The 17093-nt window shown below is 52.1% G+C and overlaps 2 protein-coding genes across 2 annotated transcripts; one reads left to right on the top strand and one right to left on the bottom strand.

Moving 5' to 3' along the window:
- On the bottom strand, positions 1–966 carry LOC142403586 (olfactory receptor 14A16-like). Its single transcript, XM_075489831.1, has one exon. The coding sequence runs from the start codon at positions 964–966 to the stop codon at positions 1–3; it is 966 nt and encodes a 321-aa protein (XP_075345946.1).
- An 809-nt stretch (positions 967–1775) lies between these two features.
- On the top strand, positions 1776–13364 carry LOC142403585 (olfactory receptor 14A16-like). Its single transcript, XM_075489829.1, has 5 exons — positions 1776–1845; positions 2460–2502; positions 3085–3221; positions 4244–4325; positions 12422–13364. Exons 1-5 carry the CDS (start codon positions 1776–1778, stop codon positions 13362–13364), a joined length of 1275 nt encoding a protein of 424 aa, XP_075345944.1.
- Positions 13365–17093: the final 3729 nt, after the last annotated feature.

Raw genomic sequence — 17093 nt, 5'->3', positions numbered from 1 at the left:
TTATGAGTGATACGCATCCAAAAAAGGACAGTTTATTGCTTTAGAAAAACATCCCATCATCAGTTTCCAAACTGCATCCTTGAGCTCCTTGTCTCTGAAGCTGTAGATGAGGGGGTTGACTGCTGGAGGCACCACCGAATACAGAACTGCAACCACCACATCGAGGGATAGGGAGGAGGTAAAGGGCGGTTTCAGGTAGGCAACCATGGCAGTGCTTAGAAAGAGGGAGACCACGGCCAGGTGAGGGAGGCACATGGAAAAGGCCTTGTGCTGTCCCTGCTCAGAGGGGATCCTCAGCACAGCCCTGAAGATCTGCACATAGGACAGCACAATGAAAACAAAACAGCCAAGTGCTACTAAGAGACTAACCACAATAAGCCCAACTTCCCGGAGGTAAGCATCTGAGCAGGAAAGCTTGAGGATCTGGGGGATTTCACAGAAGAACTGCTCCAGGGTAATGCCTTGGCAGAGTGGTATTGAAAATGTATTGGCAGTGTGCAGCACAGCATAGAGGAAACCACTGGCCCAGGCAGCTGCTGCCATGTGGACACAAGCTCTGCTGCCCACAAGGGTCCCGTAGTGCAGGGGTTTGCAGATGACAACGTAGCGGTCAGAGGACATGATGGTGAGAAGAGAAAACTCTGCTGACATCAAAAAGACAAAGAGAAAGACCTGGGCAGCACATCCCAGGTAGGAGATGGCCCTGGTGTCCCAGAGGGAATTGGCCATGGCTTTGGGGACAGTGGTGGAAATGGAGGCCAGGTCGAGGAGGGAGAGGTTGAGGAGGAAGAAGTACATGGGGCTGTTGAGGTGATGGTTACAGACTACAGCGGTGATGATGAGTCCATTGCCCAGGAGGGCAGCCAGGTAGATGCCCAGGAAGAGCCAGAAGTGTAGGAGCTGCAGCTCCCGTGTGTCTGTGAATGCCAGGAGGAGGAATTCAGTGATGGAGCTGGCATTGGACATTTGCTGCCTCTGGGCATGGGGACCTGTCCAAGGAGGAAAAGGTGGTGAGACAATAGGCGGGACTTCTCAGAGCAAAATCAAAGCCATTTCTCATAAATCCTCCCCTGCTGCACACCACCACCCTTTTGTCTTTCTAGCAGACCTTCCTTCAGCTCTCTGGCTGGAGCTCTGGTTGGTGCTGGTTCAGTGTGTGGTGAGGAGCAGGGGCTTTGTGCGCTGTCAGCCGAGGCGTCAGCCCTGCTCTGCAGCAGTGAGTGCATGGGAACGGTGGGGGCAGAAGCCAGTGCTAGTTTTGGACTTTGTCACAGGAAACTGCTCCCAAAACAGAAGAGCTTGTCCGCATCTGCACTGCCAGTGCTAAGCAATGGGGATGGCAGAAGGCAGTTGGAGAGGTTATTTTTATTTTCACAGCTCCCCTCCATCTCCCGTGGGGAGTGTGTTTGGATGTCAGAACCCCTCAGCATTTCTGCTGCACTCAGGGAGAACAGAGGGAGTCCTACAAGGCAAGAGGATTGCCGGTGGTTCAGTGAAGAGTGAGGGGTGCTGGTCTGTCCCTCCGTGTTGTTCCCAGCTGCCCAGTGCTTGCACGTTTCTGAGAGGGAGGGTGATCACACTCCCACGTTATCCTGAAGAGTCACCAGACACTGGTGAGAGCAGAGGCGTCCACTGCAAACCACTAAATGTCTTCCCCTTTCTCAAGGAGTTAGCACCCCATTTGTAGCCAAAGGCACACGTGGCTCATTGTGCATCCTGGAAGGCATCTGACAGTTTGGAAGGACACCCCAAGGAGACAGCCAAGTGTGCTAATGATGGCATCTGCTGAAGGGAAACCCAGCTCATTTCCTAGCCTCCCAGACTGCATTGCCCAGAGCTTCACAGGTTAGAGGAAAGCTGGACACCTCATTGCCTTAAACACATGTGAATGGGAGGACCCCCAAGATCAGTGCCTGACTCTGCAGCTGAAACTACTCTTCCCAGAGAGCCTTACATCAACACCAGGAGCAGCTGAGGGAGGCAACAGGGAGGCAGAGGGGCACTCAGGAAAGCCTTTCCCTTACCCAGCACTGCACAACCCCTCCCAGATGTTGATAATGCAGGGCAGTCCCCTTCAGCCCCTGCTCAGCAGGAAATGGGCACATGGCAGGAGAAATGCACTTCATCTCTTCTGCTGGCAGATGGACAAGGGGGTAACTAACACCCTCAACCCCACGGGCTGGCCGAGGGCTTTGCTAGGTGGGAGAGGAGACAAGAGGGGTGTTGCTCAGGGAAGGCATCTGCACTGCAGGGCATGGCCGGGAGGTGCCCATATCTCCCCTGCAGCAGGGTTTTGCTTCCTATTTCGCTCCCTCCCTGCCCATGTCTCTACTGCCTGGAGCTGTCCCAGCTGGGACCTGTTTCTCTGGCCCCATCTCTCCTCCCTGCCAGTGCTCACAGCCCCGATCCCAGCCCCTGTGTGCCCAGCTCTGCCCTGCAGCCTCTGTGTGTGTGTGCAGGGACCAACGAGCAGGTTACACAAGCCCTGATGAAACTGGAAAGGTGATGCTGGTTTTATCTGTAGGCTGGTGGGGGGTGAAGGCACTTGCTGAGGTTCCTAGTAAACCCCAGGGTGATGGTTTAGGAGTCTCAGCCCCTTCTCTAGCCCACACAGCTGAGTTTCCATTCCCACCAAGCCAAGCCAGAGAAAAGTGGAAGCATAGATTCAGGAAAACACAGACTCAAGCAGGAAACCCTGCCCTGACCGTACTCATGACAAGTCCCCTCGGATATGACCTGGGCATGACCTGGATCTGAGAGCAGCGCTGTCCCACGCAGCGCCCTCTCAACAGCAGAAGAACCCTGCCTTGCCTGGGGTCGCCCCTTCCATGCACAGCTTCTCCCCACAACACTGTGGGGAGGTCCCCGGGCATGCTGAGTGCTGACCCTGGCAGGCAGCAGAGTCCCTGCCCTGGATCACAGCCCCCTGGGGTGCTGGAACCCTGCTGTGGGCAGCCCTGGCTGCACACCCAGATTCACAGCCTGCAGCTGTCCCTGGGAGAAGGCAGCCATCATGGCCTGTCCTTTGGACAGTGCAGCAGAGAAGCCCTGCTCTGGAGCACATCCTCCTCCTCTACACTACAGAAACTGTAAGAGTCCTCCTGAAAGACCCCATGGACTGTGGGATGTGCCAGCTTTTGGAGATCCCTGCAGGAACACAAGGTACATTGCCTTGCATCCAGAGACTTACCATGTAGGGGGCTTTGAAGATCTCTCCTCCAGTGAGGTCTCAGCCATCTTCCCACTCATGACTGCCTTTAAGCTCTCTCTGCCCTGCTCCTCCCCCCTCGGTGTCTGCAGGCAGTGCCCTCAGCCCTGCTGCGCTTTGCAGAGCTGCTGCTCCTGGGCAGAGCTGTCTCTCTGCAGCTTTGCCACTTGCCATGAACTTCCTCTGTCCCAGGAGCCCGTCCCAGCTCAGCAGCAGAGGACCAGCCCAAGGCAGCACTTCCTCTGCCCCCTCTGGCCTCCCTCCAGGTGTCCCTGGGGCTCCAGGGGAACCTGCTGTGAAACAGGCTGAAGGAACCACTGATGGTTCCTTCCCTCAACTGGGGAGAGGCACTTTTTTCCAGCAGTGTCATTTCTCCTATTGGGAAAAGAGTCAGGCATGAGAATCACCTTTTTTTTTTGTTCCATCATTAGGCAGGACACCTGGAAGGTGACAGGCAGGGATCTAATTTCTGCAAGCTGGGAAATGTCTTCAATTGAGTGAATTTAGGCATTTCATTCTGGGTTTGTCATTTCATTCTGGGTTTCTCATTACGTTCTGGGTTTGTAGTCCTAGGAATAAAAAGACATTCAGCTGTCTTTTGTCCATGCCATGTCTCTGCTCTGAAGCAAAGCCTTTGCACACATGGGGTCTTGGACACTTGGTAACAGGTTTCCTTAGGGCAAGTATGAGCTTGCCTGGTGCCACAGCTGGGGTGCTTCAGCTCAAATGTGCAGCAATGCCCTCAGACAGGGGCACAGACAGGATGAGCTGGAGCTGTGACTGTGGGAGACAGAGCTGTGACATGGTGGCAAAGCTCAGTACAGCTGGTATTCAAGGACAGCATCCTCCAAGCTCAGCAATAGTCCAGATCGCAACTCAAACTAAACTTGAAAGGCAATTCAAGGGCACCGTAATGAGTGTTTACTACTTCAGGAACAGTTAAAGCAGAAACAAAGATACTGTGTGGCCACTGCTGAGTTTTGTAAGAGCAGGTGTAGATAACTGTGAGATTCTCTGTTATCCTCTTTGCCTCAGTCTTCCCCAGCAAGGTCTCTCAGGCCTCTGTGACTCAGGGCAGGACTCTGGAGGAGATCAGCCAGCGGTGGATGTGGATCAAGTCAGGGGTTGCTTGAGCAAATGCAATCCTTTCCAGGACAGGAGGGGAGGCATCCCAGGGAGCTGAGAGGGCAAGCCAATCTCACAGTGAGGACACTCTCTGTCACCTTTATAAGGTCATGGAGACTGGGGGGACTCCCTGATGACTGGCAGCACCCAAACATTGCATGCACCTTTCCAAAATGCCCAGCAGAGGAGCAGTGAAACTCAAGGCTGTGCCCCAGAGTGTGTCCACTCAGATCCCATTTCTGGGTGTCTCAAAAAGAAGCTGACTGGTTTGACCCAGGGCAGCTTGTGTCTTGCCATCCTCTTTGCTTTCGGGAATGAAAGAACAGGCTGGCTGGACACAGGGAGAGCAGTGCTTGTCTTTTAACCTGGAAGTCAGTGAAGTTTTCAACATCATCCCCCACAATATTCTTGTGCCCACGTTAGGGTATTATGGCCTGCATGGGTGCATAAGAGGAGGGGTAAATAACCAGATGGCTGGTGGGGCTCAGAGGGATGTGGTCAATGTGTGGTAGTCTGCCTGGAGGCACCTAGCTAGAAGGCTCCTGTGAGGGTCTGTCCTGCCACTTGCCCTATTTAACATGGTTTTAATGATCTGGAGGAGATGAGAGAGTTCTTTTTCATAGCACTTGTAGATGAAACGATATTGAGGAGAGGAGACAGTACACTGGAGGGCACGGCTGCCATCCCAAAGGGCATAGCCAGGCCAGAGGGATGGGCAAAAAGTAGAATCATAGAATGATAGCAACATAGAATCATTTAGGTTGGAAAAGACCTTTAAGATCATCAGGTCCAGGTGTTAACTTAGCACTGCCCAGTCCACCACTAAACCCTGTCCCTAAGCACCACATCTACATGTCTTCTAAATACCTCCAGGGGTGGTGACTCAACCACTTCCCTGGGCAGACTGTTGCAATGCTTGACAACCCTTTCGGTGAAGAAATTTTTCCTAATGCCCAATCTAAACTTCCCCTGGTGCAACTTGAGGCCATTTCCTCTTGTCCTGTCACTTGTTACTTGGGAGAAGAGAATGAGACCCACTTCACTACAACCTCCTTTCAGGTAGCTGTAGAGAGTGAGAAGGTCTCCCCTCAGCCTCCTTTTCTCCAGACTAAGGAACCCCAGTTCCCTCAGCCGCTCGTCGTCACACTTGTGCTCCAGACCCTTCACCAGCTTCGTTGCTCTTTGGACACGCTCCCGCACCTCAATGTCTTTCTTGTAGTGAGGGGCCCAAAAGTGAACACAGTATTTGAGCTGCAGCCTTAACAGTGCCAATCACAAAATGATGATCACTTCCCTAGTCCTGCTGGCCACACTATTTCTGACACAAGCCAGGATGCTCTTGGCCTTCTTGGCTACCTGGGCACACTGCCGCCTCATATTCAGCTGGCTATCGACCAACGCCCCCAAGTCCTTCTCCACCAGGCATCTTTCCAGCCACCCTTCCCCAAGCTTGGAGCGTTGCATGGGGTTGTTGTGAGCCAAGTGCAGGACCCAGCACTTAGCGTTGTTGAACCTCATACAATTGGCCTCAGCCCATTGATAAAGCCTGCCCGGGTCCCTCTGCAGAGCCTTCCTACTCTCAAGCAGACCAATGCTCTGGCCCAACTTCAATTCCCCTTGGATTATGGGGGCAACAGCGGGAGATTTGTCTGCCTATTCCCTCCATGGTCTCTTCAGGGATGGCTCTCAATGGGGACTGCTAACACCTTCAGAAACTGGAGGTTTGCTGCTGACTTTTACTTCTCTAGAGGCCAGTTCATTCCACTTTTAGCATCTGCAGTTCAGGAACTTGGCACCACAGGGCTCATTCACATACAAAATGCCCTAAGAAGCCAAGTCTCTGGGCATAATCTTCTTAATTCCCCAGTTCTTATGTGGTTAATTAGAGAGATTTCAGAAGTGAAAAGATTTCAATAGTCAAAAACAATAAGAAAGGATTTCTTTTTCTTCCCCTTTTCTTCATTTGTCTGCTTACGCATTAAGGGCAATAGCAATCTCCAAATGGCATTGAAAGCAAACATATTCAAGACTGAAGTCAAGACCCTGTGTGTCAGACACTCTATGGGCAAACTTGTCCCTCCCTCCAACCCCACATGTCTCTCATCAGGCACCTGGGATTTACAGCACCTTTGTTCACATCTGAGCTTTCTCCACTACAGTCTGTAGCTGCATGTTTCAGCCCATTGGCACCAGTTTCCACCTGCTTTGCTTGGGGAACGAGCTGCACCCAGACACAGAAGGATGTTTCTTAATTGCCAGAAGACAAAACCAAATGAAGGCATGGTGCAATAATAAAATAAAATGCGCTCCTCTGCTGTCTATTAAGTGCACATTACTTCCCCTGAAGTCCACTCTCCACAGTGCATAGCCTTACACCAATAGAAAACACATTTTTCTGTCAAGCACATATCCCAAGAACCCCTAAAGCACTCCCTGCTTCCGACTCTGTTTGTCCATATTCAGTCTTGGCACACAGCAAGTCCCATGCTGAAGTCACAAGTTGCCTCAATTCACAGAGGGAAGCAAAGAGAAAAAGTGAATACTCTTGACTAGCCAAATCTGCATTAATCCCACCATGTCTGGGATACAGGAGCACGTCCTTTGTAGCCTCTGCAGTATCCAGACCTACTCATTCCTCTCCCCCAGCACTGGACAGCTTGGGTGCAATTGTCCAGGCTTCCTTTTCTACTCAAGAGGAATCAATCAGTTGTCTCCACTGAGATGCTTTGGCCTACCCTGCTTCCCCTGCCCCCAACCTTTATCTCCTGTAACCCTGCTCCAGTGATAACTAGCACTGGTGGTCACAATGGATGCATCTGCGCATGATGGCTGCATCCGACTCAAAGTGAATTCAGGAGACAGATAACAACACAATAGCCAAGGGCTACTGTGCAATGCACGCCCTGCAGAAACTAGAATCTGTGGTCGGTACGTAAATATGACTATGAGTAAATCATCTTACCCCATCAATAGTGTTTGTATGAGAACCCTTTGTGATTTTATATTCCTAGATAACATGACTGTAGATACAAGCATTCACTCACATATTTGTGTTTGTAACTTTTCAAAAATGATGGGATGTGACTTCAGTTATTCAGCTCCTGTTACGTCTTATCAACTGTTATGATCTAATTATACATTGAGTCAAGATTTATTGCCTACCTGCATTGGAATGCATCTTACATTGGTGAAGAAAATACTACAACACGATGACCTGTGTCAACTGCTAGAATGCATGTGAAACAATGGACACAAACCTCTGATCACCGCTCATCATGACACAGAAGAGATACGCCATGTCTTGGAAAGAGTGAAGAAGGATGGGGAACACCATTGGTGGGAAACTCTTCTTGGATGGTCACCAACAGCAACGGGAGTTTTTAATCTCATGCTTCACCCCATTGTGATTTTACTAACACTGATGTGTCTACATGATAAAACAAATAACCCAACTCCAACCACCCAAAACATACAAGCTAATACATAGCAAAGAGCAATACTTCACTGTCTAGTTACTCTGGGTCTGAAAGGCATAAATTATCAATATACTATTTATTTATTATAGTATTTATTCATATAGTATCTAACAAGGCAGCAAGAAGTTCTCATGAGAACATCATTTCTGTTAGACTGTAGAGATGACGAGAAGAGTTCTTTTTTGGTAAGAAATTCCTACAGCAGCTTGAATGATCCAAACAGGGGAATGTCTTCTATGGGTGGGGTCTGCATGGCATGCTGCGGGTGGGTCAGAGGCCTGTTCAATGCCACACCACCTGGGGTCCCACCATCTAAAAGGGACCTGAGATTATCTGCATGATTCTCTCTTTATAGTGTTAGTGCTGATGAACAGCATTTTAAATGATACCTCACAGAGTCTGAGTGCCTTTCTTACTCCAATTATAATGAACCAGTGGTGAAAAACATTCTCTCAGCACCCTTGGATGCAGCCCCTCCAGTGCCATGGAGTGGTAAGGGTGGAGTTTGCTCAAGTAACCCCTGGCTTGATCCCCATCCACTGCCAGTTGTTCTCCTCCAGAGTTCTGCCTCAAAGCAGAAAGGCCTGGGAGACCTCGCTGGTGGGAACTGAGGCAAAGAGGACGTAGAGTAGCTCACATCTATCTACACCTACTCTTACTAAATGTAGCAGTGGTCTCACAGTATTTCTGACTCTTCTTTAGCTGTTCCTGAGGTAGCAACAGCTCATCTTAATGCCCTTGAATGCCGTTTTGAGTTTCAACTAAGTTTTGATAGGAAGCATGTCTGTGCTTGGATTATGCTGTCCTTGAAGACAAGATGCATACAGGCACACTGTTAAAATCATTGGTCTGTTCCTTGATGGAATCCTCAAGGGAGTGAGTAAAGACCCCGGTGTGGGGTGCTTTGTGTTCAGGCAATGCATGCAGCTGTTGTGCCAGAGAAGGGACAGACCTTGCTTCTCTGATGGCATCTGATGACCGATGCCTCTGACTGATGGCAACAGTCCCTGGCACACAGGCATCAATCACACTCCCTGCAATGCTGTCAGGGGTGTCTGTCACGCACCTGCCCTGAGTGGGAATTGCTTTCCTGCAGGTCCTGTGCTGTCCCTGCCAGCCCTGGCATCTCAGGTAGCTCTGTGGGCCTGGATTGGAACATTAAAGTGAGTAGATACCCTGAATTCTGTAAGGCAATGTGGGGATGAACATGAGGCAACTGCCAATCCAGTGAGTGGAGACCTAGTAAATCCAACAGATGGAGAAGAAGGAAGAGTGAGACTGGGCTCTCATGTGGCATATGACTTCATTCCATCATATGGATATAGGCCACCCTGAACATAATGAGTGGGGACAGGTTCAGTTGCCCTTAATTTGGGCATCAGCTGTCATTTCAGTTGGCCACAGGAAACTCCCAAGAGCCTCCAAGAAGATGCCCCCAGGTGGTGTCCTGTCTCTACATCTGCCTGCACATATCTTCGATCTGTCTCTATTACCTGCACATATCTTCGACCACCTCTGGCCCCTCAAATGTCACCAGACATTTGCATCTGAACAGCTCACTCCTGGCCTCCATCACCATTAATTTCCATGGGAGCTGAGAGAAGGAGCTCACATGCAGGTGTCTATTGAATGACCACCTGAAGAGAGGCAAGAGGAATTCCACCTCCTGTGGGTTGGTGGTGTGCATGGCAGGGAGCTGAGTCCCCTTCCAGCCCCAGGACTACAAACCAGGGAGAGGATGCCTTGACTGACTCAGCTGAATCCCTTCCCTCAGCAGGGCATAAAGAGATCCCTGCCTGTGTCTGTCTGGCTGTCCTGTCTAATGATGGGCCAAGAAAAGTTGATATTTCGACCCAACTCTGTCTCTGAGCAGAGAAATGCCACTGCTGGAACGAAGTGTCTCTCCCCAGCTGAGAGAGGGAACATCAGTGATTCCTTCAGCTTGTTCCACAGGAGGTTCCCCTGGAGCCCCAGCCACAAATCAAGGGAACCCCAAGGGGGCAGAGAAATTGCTACCTTGGGCTGGTCCTCTGCTGCTGAGCTGGGCCGGGCTCCTGGGACAGAGGGAGCTCATGGCAAGTGGGCAGAGCTGCAGAGAGACAGCTCTGCCCAGGAGCAGCAGCTCTGCAAAGCACAGCAGGGCTGAGGGCACAGCCTGCAGGCACCGAGGGGACAGGAGCAGGGCAGAGAGAGCTTAAAGGCAGTCTGGGCTGTGAGGAAAGTTGAGAGCTTGCTGGGGGAGAAATCTTCACAGCCCTCTACATGGTAAGTAGCTGCATGACAGGCAATGTATCTGCAGTTTGTGGAAGGATCTCCAAAAGCTGGCACATCCCACAGTCAGGAGGACTTCCACAGTTCCTCTAGCGTAGAGGAGGACATGCTGCAGAGCAGGGCTTCCCTGCTGCACCATCAGAGGGACAGGGCATCTCAGCTGCCTTCTCCCAGGGACAGCTACAGGGCTGTGAATGTGTGTGTGTGCAGCCAAGGGTGCCCAGGACTGTCCTTCAGAGTCCCTGTGCCCCAGAGGGCTGTGTGCCCAGGCAGGGACTCTGCCACCTGCCAGGGTCAGCACTCAGCCTGCCCGGGGAGCTCCCCATAGCACTGCAGAAAGAAGCTGTGGGTGGAAGGAACAATTTCTGGCAGGGCAGGGTCTGTCTGCTGCGTCACTCAGGGCTGCTCACAGCTCCAGATCACCACTAGGAAAATTCCAAGGGGATGTTTCAAGAGGAAGGTCAAGGCAGAATTTACTAGAAAGAGATTTCCTGAGTCTGTGTTTTCAGTTTCCTACTTGGAGGGCAGGGAACAGGAGCAGGGCTGGGGGTGGGGGAGGGAAAGAGAAATAGAAAAGGACCTGTCAAGCTTGGACAAGTCATTGAGACTTCTGAGCTGTAACTTTGAGGGGTCAGCAGGTCTGCTAATAGCCTCCTAAACTGCCTTCAGCCATTCCTCTACCTATGGACAGCACCAACATCACGTTTGCTGGACCCATCAGGGCTGTTCTCACCCGCCCTTTTGAACCTCCAAACAGGAACACGTGCCCAGGCAGTGCCCTGCAAACAGGCAGGTTTCTGTAGGCCGAGGTGAGTGCACAGAGGTTGGGATGGGGTCTGTGAGTGCTGACAGGGAAAAGACATGGCCCAGGGAATCACTTCCCAGGAGGAAAATCTCCAGGCAGCAGGGTTACGATCAGGGAAGGAGAGGAAACTTAAAACAGATATGCTGTGGGAAGGAGAATTCAGAAAACTCTGTAACATCCCCTCCATCACAGACCCCTTCCTCTGAGCAAGCCCCCTTGCCTCCTCTCCCACCCAGCAAAGCCTCTGCCCTCAGGGCTGTGGGGTCCAAGGCATGAACCACCTCCTCTGCAGCCACAGCTCCAGCAGAGCCGTGCTGCAGCTCTCCAGCCACATGCCCACTTCCCTCTGCAGAGCACAGGGGCTGACACCAACTGCCTGGCAATGTTGGTGTCTGGGAGGTGGCGTGCACAGCTGGGTAAGGGCAACGCTGTCCTGATTGCCTGGCTGCCTCTCCCCTCGCCTCTCTCAGCCAGACCCTCACTGTATTTTTCCTTGTTTCTCCACTTGTCTGTGTTATTGCTGTTGTTATCCTGTTCTTGCTGTCAGGCTCTCTGGGGATGGGAGTTTCAGCTGCAGAGTCACACACTGATCTTGTGGGTCCTTTTGTGCAGGTGTGTCCATGGGAACAAGTGTCCCAGCTTTCCTCTCATCTGTGAGGCTGTGGGCAATGCAGCCTGTGGGGCTGGGGAATGAGCTGGTTTTCCCTTAGTGACATACCATCATGAAAAATCTTACGGATCTCCTTTTGGTATCTTCCCCATGCTGTGAGCTGCCCTCAAGAATGCAAATCTGTCCTATACCATCCCGTAAGCACAGTGCTGCTATGACCAAGGAAATGCTGTTGGGTTGGTGAAATGAGCCATGTGTGTCCTTGGCTAGAAGTGGGTTGCTGAGATGTTGAGAAAGGGTGAGACATCTAGCAGTCTGCAGTGGAACCCTCTGCTCTCAGCAGTGTCTGCTGGCTTTTCACGCAAACAGAGCAGTGTGATCGCCCTCAGTCTCAGAAAGGTGCAAGCCCAAGGCATCTCGGTCTGAAGGACAGACCAGGTCCCCTCACTCTGCTCTAATCCAATGGCAATCCTCTTGCCTTGCAGGATTCCCTCAGTTCTCCCTGAGGGCAACAGAAATACTAGGACATCCCACTACAATCCTCAAATCAGATGGGGGGAATAATATAAAAATTTCCCCCAAATTTTATAAAAAAACCCAAACAACACAACAACTTTCAGTCTGCTTTCTGCAATCTTCATTCCTTAGCACTGGGATTCAGATGATGACAAGCCCTTCTGTTATGGGTGGATTCATAGGACAAAGTTGAACACCAGGACTGGCCGCTGCTTCCACCATTCCCATGAACTCACTGCTGCAGAGCAGGGCTGACACCTCAGCAGCCAGTGGCCAGAGGCCCAGCTCCTCACGCCACATTCAACCAGCACCAAACCAGAGCTTCAGCCATGGAGCTGAAGGAAGGTGTCCTAGGAAAGGGAAATAGAGGGGTGGATATAAAGGAAATAGACGGGTCCCCATGCCTGGAGGCAGCAAATATCCAATGGCAGCTCTATCACCGAGTTCCTCCTCCTGGCATTTGCAGACACACGTGAGCTGCAGCTCTTGCACTTCTGGCTCTTCCTGGGCATCTACCTGGCTGCCCTCCTGGGCAATGGACTCATCATCACCGCTGTAGTCTGCAACCACCACCTCCACAGCCCCATGTACTTCTTCTTCCTCAACCTCTCTCTCCTCGACCTGGCCTCCATTTCCACCACTGTCCCCAAAGCCATGGCCAATTCCCTGTGGGACAGCAAGGCCATCTCCTACATGGGATGTGCTGCCCAGGTCTTTCTGTTTGTCTTTTTCATGTCAGCAGAGTTTTCTCTCCTCACCATCATGTCCTATGACCGCTATATGGCCATCTGCAAACCCCTGCACTATGGGACCCTCGTGGGCAGCAGAGCTTGTGTCCACATGGCAGCAGCTGCCTGGGGCAGTTGGTTTCTCTATGCTGTGCTGCACACTGCCAATACATTTTCAATACCTCTCTGCCAAGGCAATGCCCTGGACCAGTTCTTCTGTGAAATCCCCCAGATCCTCAAGCTCTCCTGCTCAGATGCTTACCTCCGGGAAGTGTGGGTTATTGTGGTTAGTATATTTGTGGATTTTGTGTGGTTTGTTTTCATTGTGCTGTCCTATGTGCAGATCTTCAGGGCAGTGCTGAAGATCCCCTCTGAGCAGGGACGACACAAAGCCTTTTCCATGTGCCTCCCTCACCTGGCCGTGGTCTCTTTGTTTATTAGCACTGTCATGGTTGCCTACCTGAAGCCCCCCTCCATTTCCTCCCCATTGCTGGATATGGTGGTGGCAGTTCTGTACTCAGTGGTGCCTCCAGCCGTGAACCCCCTCATCTACAGCATGAGGAACCAGGTGCTTAAAGACACATTCAAGAAGCTGATTCAATCAGCTCTTTCTCAGCAGCAATAGCCTGCTCACGTCTCTTCAGAAGTGATTTCAAATTCATCTTGGGAACCTCCTGTGCTTTGGGCATTTTTTCTGTGATGTCCATGTTTGTCCATGTCTGCATCGACTCCACTTCCCCAGAGGCATGAACCCAGCCTGTCTGACCCAGAGGCCTGTTCACATGTGTCTGGCACAATGGTACAGCTGGCTTCTCGTGTCGCACCTCTGTAATAAAAGGGGATTTCCTCATGGTGGTGTCTGGAGGTTGGGCTCTTCTTCCAAAGCTGAGCTCAGGCTGAAGAAATTGCCCCCACAATGCCATGCTGTTTTGCTTGGGTTCTCCCCATGGGATGAGGGGAGGAGGGCATGTGGCAATGTGTTAGAGAATGGGCCTGGGCTGAGCCTTCACCTGTGGGTGCCCAGCTCCCCCGGAGATGGTGAATGATCAACAGGGATCTGCCTGGGACTCTCACCCCATGGCTTTCAGGCACCACAGCCCGCTCGCTCTGCAGAGCAATACCAACAGCACAGGACCCTGTGGAGGGCACAGGGAGGAGGAAGGAGCGGCAAGTCAGGCCAGCATGGACAAACTTCCCTGGTGAAAGGCTTTCTGGGGGCAGGAACGTCTCTGGAGAAGGGAAAGCAGCAACTCTATGCTTCTAGGAGGGAATAAATGACAAAGAGATATCTATTTCTGAATGCACCAGCTCGGGCAGGCTTCTCTATTGCTTGGGTGGCTGGAGCAGCCTGAGGATGCCCTGGGCCAGGAGCCTTTTCCTGGGAGTGGGGCTGGCACAGAGGGGTTTGCTGGCCGTGGACAATAAGGCTGTCTTGGAGACAGGAGCAGACACTGGCCTCCATCTCCTCATGCCATGGCTGGCCCTCAGCCCTGGGACTGAGACACCTCTCTGCCTCTCTGGCAGGAGCTACTGTGAGCTGCAGAGGGGCTGGGGCTGTGGGGTTGAGTGTGCAGAGCTTTGCAGTACCCATCAGTGGGCACGGCCATGGGGTCAGCCCAGAATGGGCTGCTTTTCTGGGCTGGACAGGAAAGAGATAGATGGGTAGGGGACGGAAAGTGCTGGGGACCACCAGATAGGGACGGGGCTGGGCTGGAAACTACTTGGGAGAGGAACACACTGAAGTTAGCTGAGCTGCCTGACCATGCAGGGTGAGGACTCACACCAGGGGGTTGCTGGTGCAGAGTCAGGGCTTGTGGAAGGCAGCGGAGACTTGCAGACACAGGAGAGAGGAGGCTGGTCTGTTGTCTTTGGTGGCATGGACAGCTGGGGAAGGTGCCCCAGGGCATTTGTAACACAGACAAACACCACCACCCCCAGTGCCCGGTTGCGCCACAGCACTACCCTTCAAGTGACATTTCCTTTTTCCTCATGCCCAGGCTCAGACTCCAAACCTTCTCCTTTCTCATGCTGTTTCCTCTACAAAGGAAATCTTCATCCTCTCTGAAAGCACCCTTCAAGCAGCTGCAGGCCATGACAACATTGTCCTTGGCCTCTACGTCAGGAGGCCAAAGCAGCCCAGGTCCCTCAGCCTCTGCACACAAGTCATGGGATTCAGCCCCTTCACCCCATCTTGGCAGATGTCCTCTGCACCTTCTCCAGGTCCTCCCCACTCCTGCAGAACATGGAGCCCCACCCCAGCACAGATTAGTTCAGATGTGGCCACACCCCTGCTGAGTCAAGGGAGGAGCTAACTCCCCTTGTCTGGGTGGCCACACTCCTCCTAATTCAGCCCCATATGCAGCTGGCCTGATTCGTGGTCAACATGCTGCACTGGCTTCCTATAGCATCCCTTGTAGCAACCACGCCTTCTCCTCAGGCTCAATCCTCAGCTGGTCAGCTCCAAGCTTGCCTTGATACATGAGGTTATTCTGCTCCTGATGAAGGACTGGCCACTTCTCCTTGTAAAACTTGGTGAGGTTTCTGTTGGCCACCGTGTCCTGTGGTGCCTCTAACAAGATGGCAGCATGAGGAACTGCAGGACAAGACGGATAATAAAAGGAGGCCCTAGTCTAACGGACTTGCAGAGCAAAGTAAGAATTCGCAATACAGCCATCCCAGACACACCAACAGAGGGCACCAGGCAAGCAAAGCCAGGGCCAGTGGGCAAAGGGAAAACAGAGGTGGGCTTCTTGTGTGGGAGGGTTGGAGGATGACCAAAGGGGAGGGGGGAAACATGGAAGAAGGAAGTTGGAGGTGAAGCAAAGGGTTCAGCCAGGGCTGTTTGTGGGCACCTGTCAAGTAGCCCTCAATCTCATTTCTCCAGCAGGGAAATCAGCATGGCTGGGCACACCTCTGATGTGCCTCGACAGGAATGCACACAGTGTGGGCAATTCCTGAGCTATATTCTCACTTAGATACCCAAGACACAGCCAGGTAGCTCACATCACTGGAGGTTGGCCATGGATTGAAGCAGGCTCTTTAGGAAGAATGGGGCAGGTTGGTGAGGAGGGGAATTTCACTGTGTGTCAAGTCAATATGTGAGTGAGCAGAAGGACAGCATGGAGCTCTGCCTAGAGCCAGGTGAGAGCTGATGGATCAGGATTAGTAGGCAGACCAACGTGGATAACATTGTAGTTGGTGTCTGCTATGGACCAACCATATCAAGAAGAAGCAGCAGATGAGGCCTTCTTCAGACAAGTAGAAGGAGCTTCTCATTGCAAGCCCTGGTCCTCATGGGGGACACTACCCAGTCAGACGTCTGCCTGAGGGGCAGCACAGCAGGGCACAAGACACTCAGGAGGCTTCTGGAGGGCACCAAGAACCTCCCAACCATTCAGCGAGAGTGTGAGGAAAGACAAAGTCCACCTCGACCTCAATCTGGTAATTCAGTCTGGACATGGAGGGCATCAAGACAGGATTTAACAACAACAGCAGCAGCAAAAGGAAGGCTCGGGAAAATGTGTGCCTGCTGCTAGATGAGGCAGGGGCCCTGGTGACAGAGAGCACAGAAAGGGCCAAGAAAGGGCCATGCCTTCTTCCTCTCTGAGTTTACTGGTAAGAACAACCTTCAGGAATGCCCGGCCCCCAAGACCAGAGGCAGGGCAAGGAAGACTTACCCTTGGTGCAGCAGTCTCAGGTTAGGGAACATTTAAAGGAACTGCACGTGCATAAGTCCTTGGGACCTGAGGGGATGCACTCGTGAGTGCTGAGGAAGATGGCTGATGTCATTGTAAGGCCACTTGACATCATGTTGGAAAGGTTGTGGGGATTGGGCGAGGTTCCTGAGGACTGGAAGAAAGCAAATGTAAACCCTATCTTGAAGCAGGGCAGGAAGGAGGATGCAGGGAGCTGTCAGCCTGTCTCCCATGATACCCCTGTAGACAAGCGGAGCAAGTATGGACTAGAGAAGTGGAAAATGAGATGGATGGAAAAGTGCCTGAATCCCAGAGGGCTGTGTCCAGTGGCACAAAGTCCAGCTGGAGGATAATCACCAGGGGTGTAGCCCAGGGGTTGATGTGGGTCCCGTTCTATTCAGCCTTTCATTGGAGTCCTGGAGGATGGGACCAGGGGCATCGTGAGCAGGTTTGTGGATGATACAGAACTGGGAGGAGTGGCTGGTACAGCGGCTGGTTGCACTGCCGCTCAGAAGGACGTGGGCAGGCTGGAGAAGTGGGCAGAGAGGAAGCTCATCAAGTTCAACAAAGGGAAAGACAAAGTCCTGCCCCTGGGCAGGCATAACGCCATGGACCAGTACTGGGGGCTGGGGGCTGACTGCCTGGAAAGCAGGTTTCTA

The sequence above is a fragment of the Mycteria americana genome, unplaced genomic scaffold, assembly GCF_035582795.1.
Source record: "Mycteria americana isolate JAX WOST 10 ecotype Jacksonville Zoo and Gardens unplaced genomic scaffold, USCA_MyAme_1.0 Scaffold_39, whole genome shotgun sequence".
In the NCBI taxonomy this organism is placed as follows: domain Eukaryota; kingdom Metazoa; phylum Chordata; class Aves; order Ciconiiformes; family Ciconiidae; genus Mycteria; species Mycteria americana.
Note: the sequence above shows the minus strand (reverse complement) of the source record. Positions and strands in the feature narration are given on the sequence as shown.

Bases quoted from the DNA above. Each gene is read 5' to 3' on its own strand.
- LOC142403586 (XM_075489831.1), bottom strand. From the start codon at position 966: ATGTCCAATGCCAGCTCCATCACTGAATTCCTCCTCCTGGCATTCACA.
- LOC142403585 (XM_075489829.1), top strand. From the start codon at position 1,776: ATGGCATCTGCTGAAGGGAAACCCAGCTCATTTCCTAGCCTCCCAGAC. The intron at 1,846-2,459 runs GTTAGAGGAAAG...GTGTGTGTGCAG, and splicing joins CATTGCCCAGAGCTTCACAG to GGACCAACGAGCAGGTTACA. The intron at 4,326-12,421 runs GTCAGGGGTTGC...CCATGCCTGGAG, and splicing joins CAGCGGTGGATGTGGATCAA to GCAGCAAATATCCAATGGCA.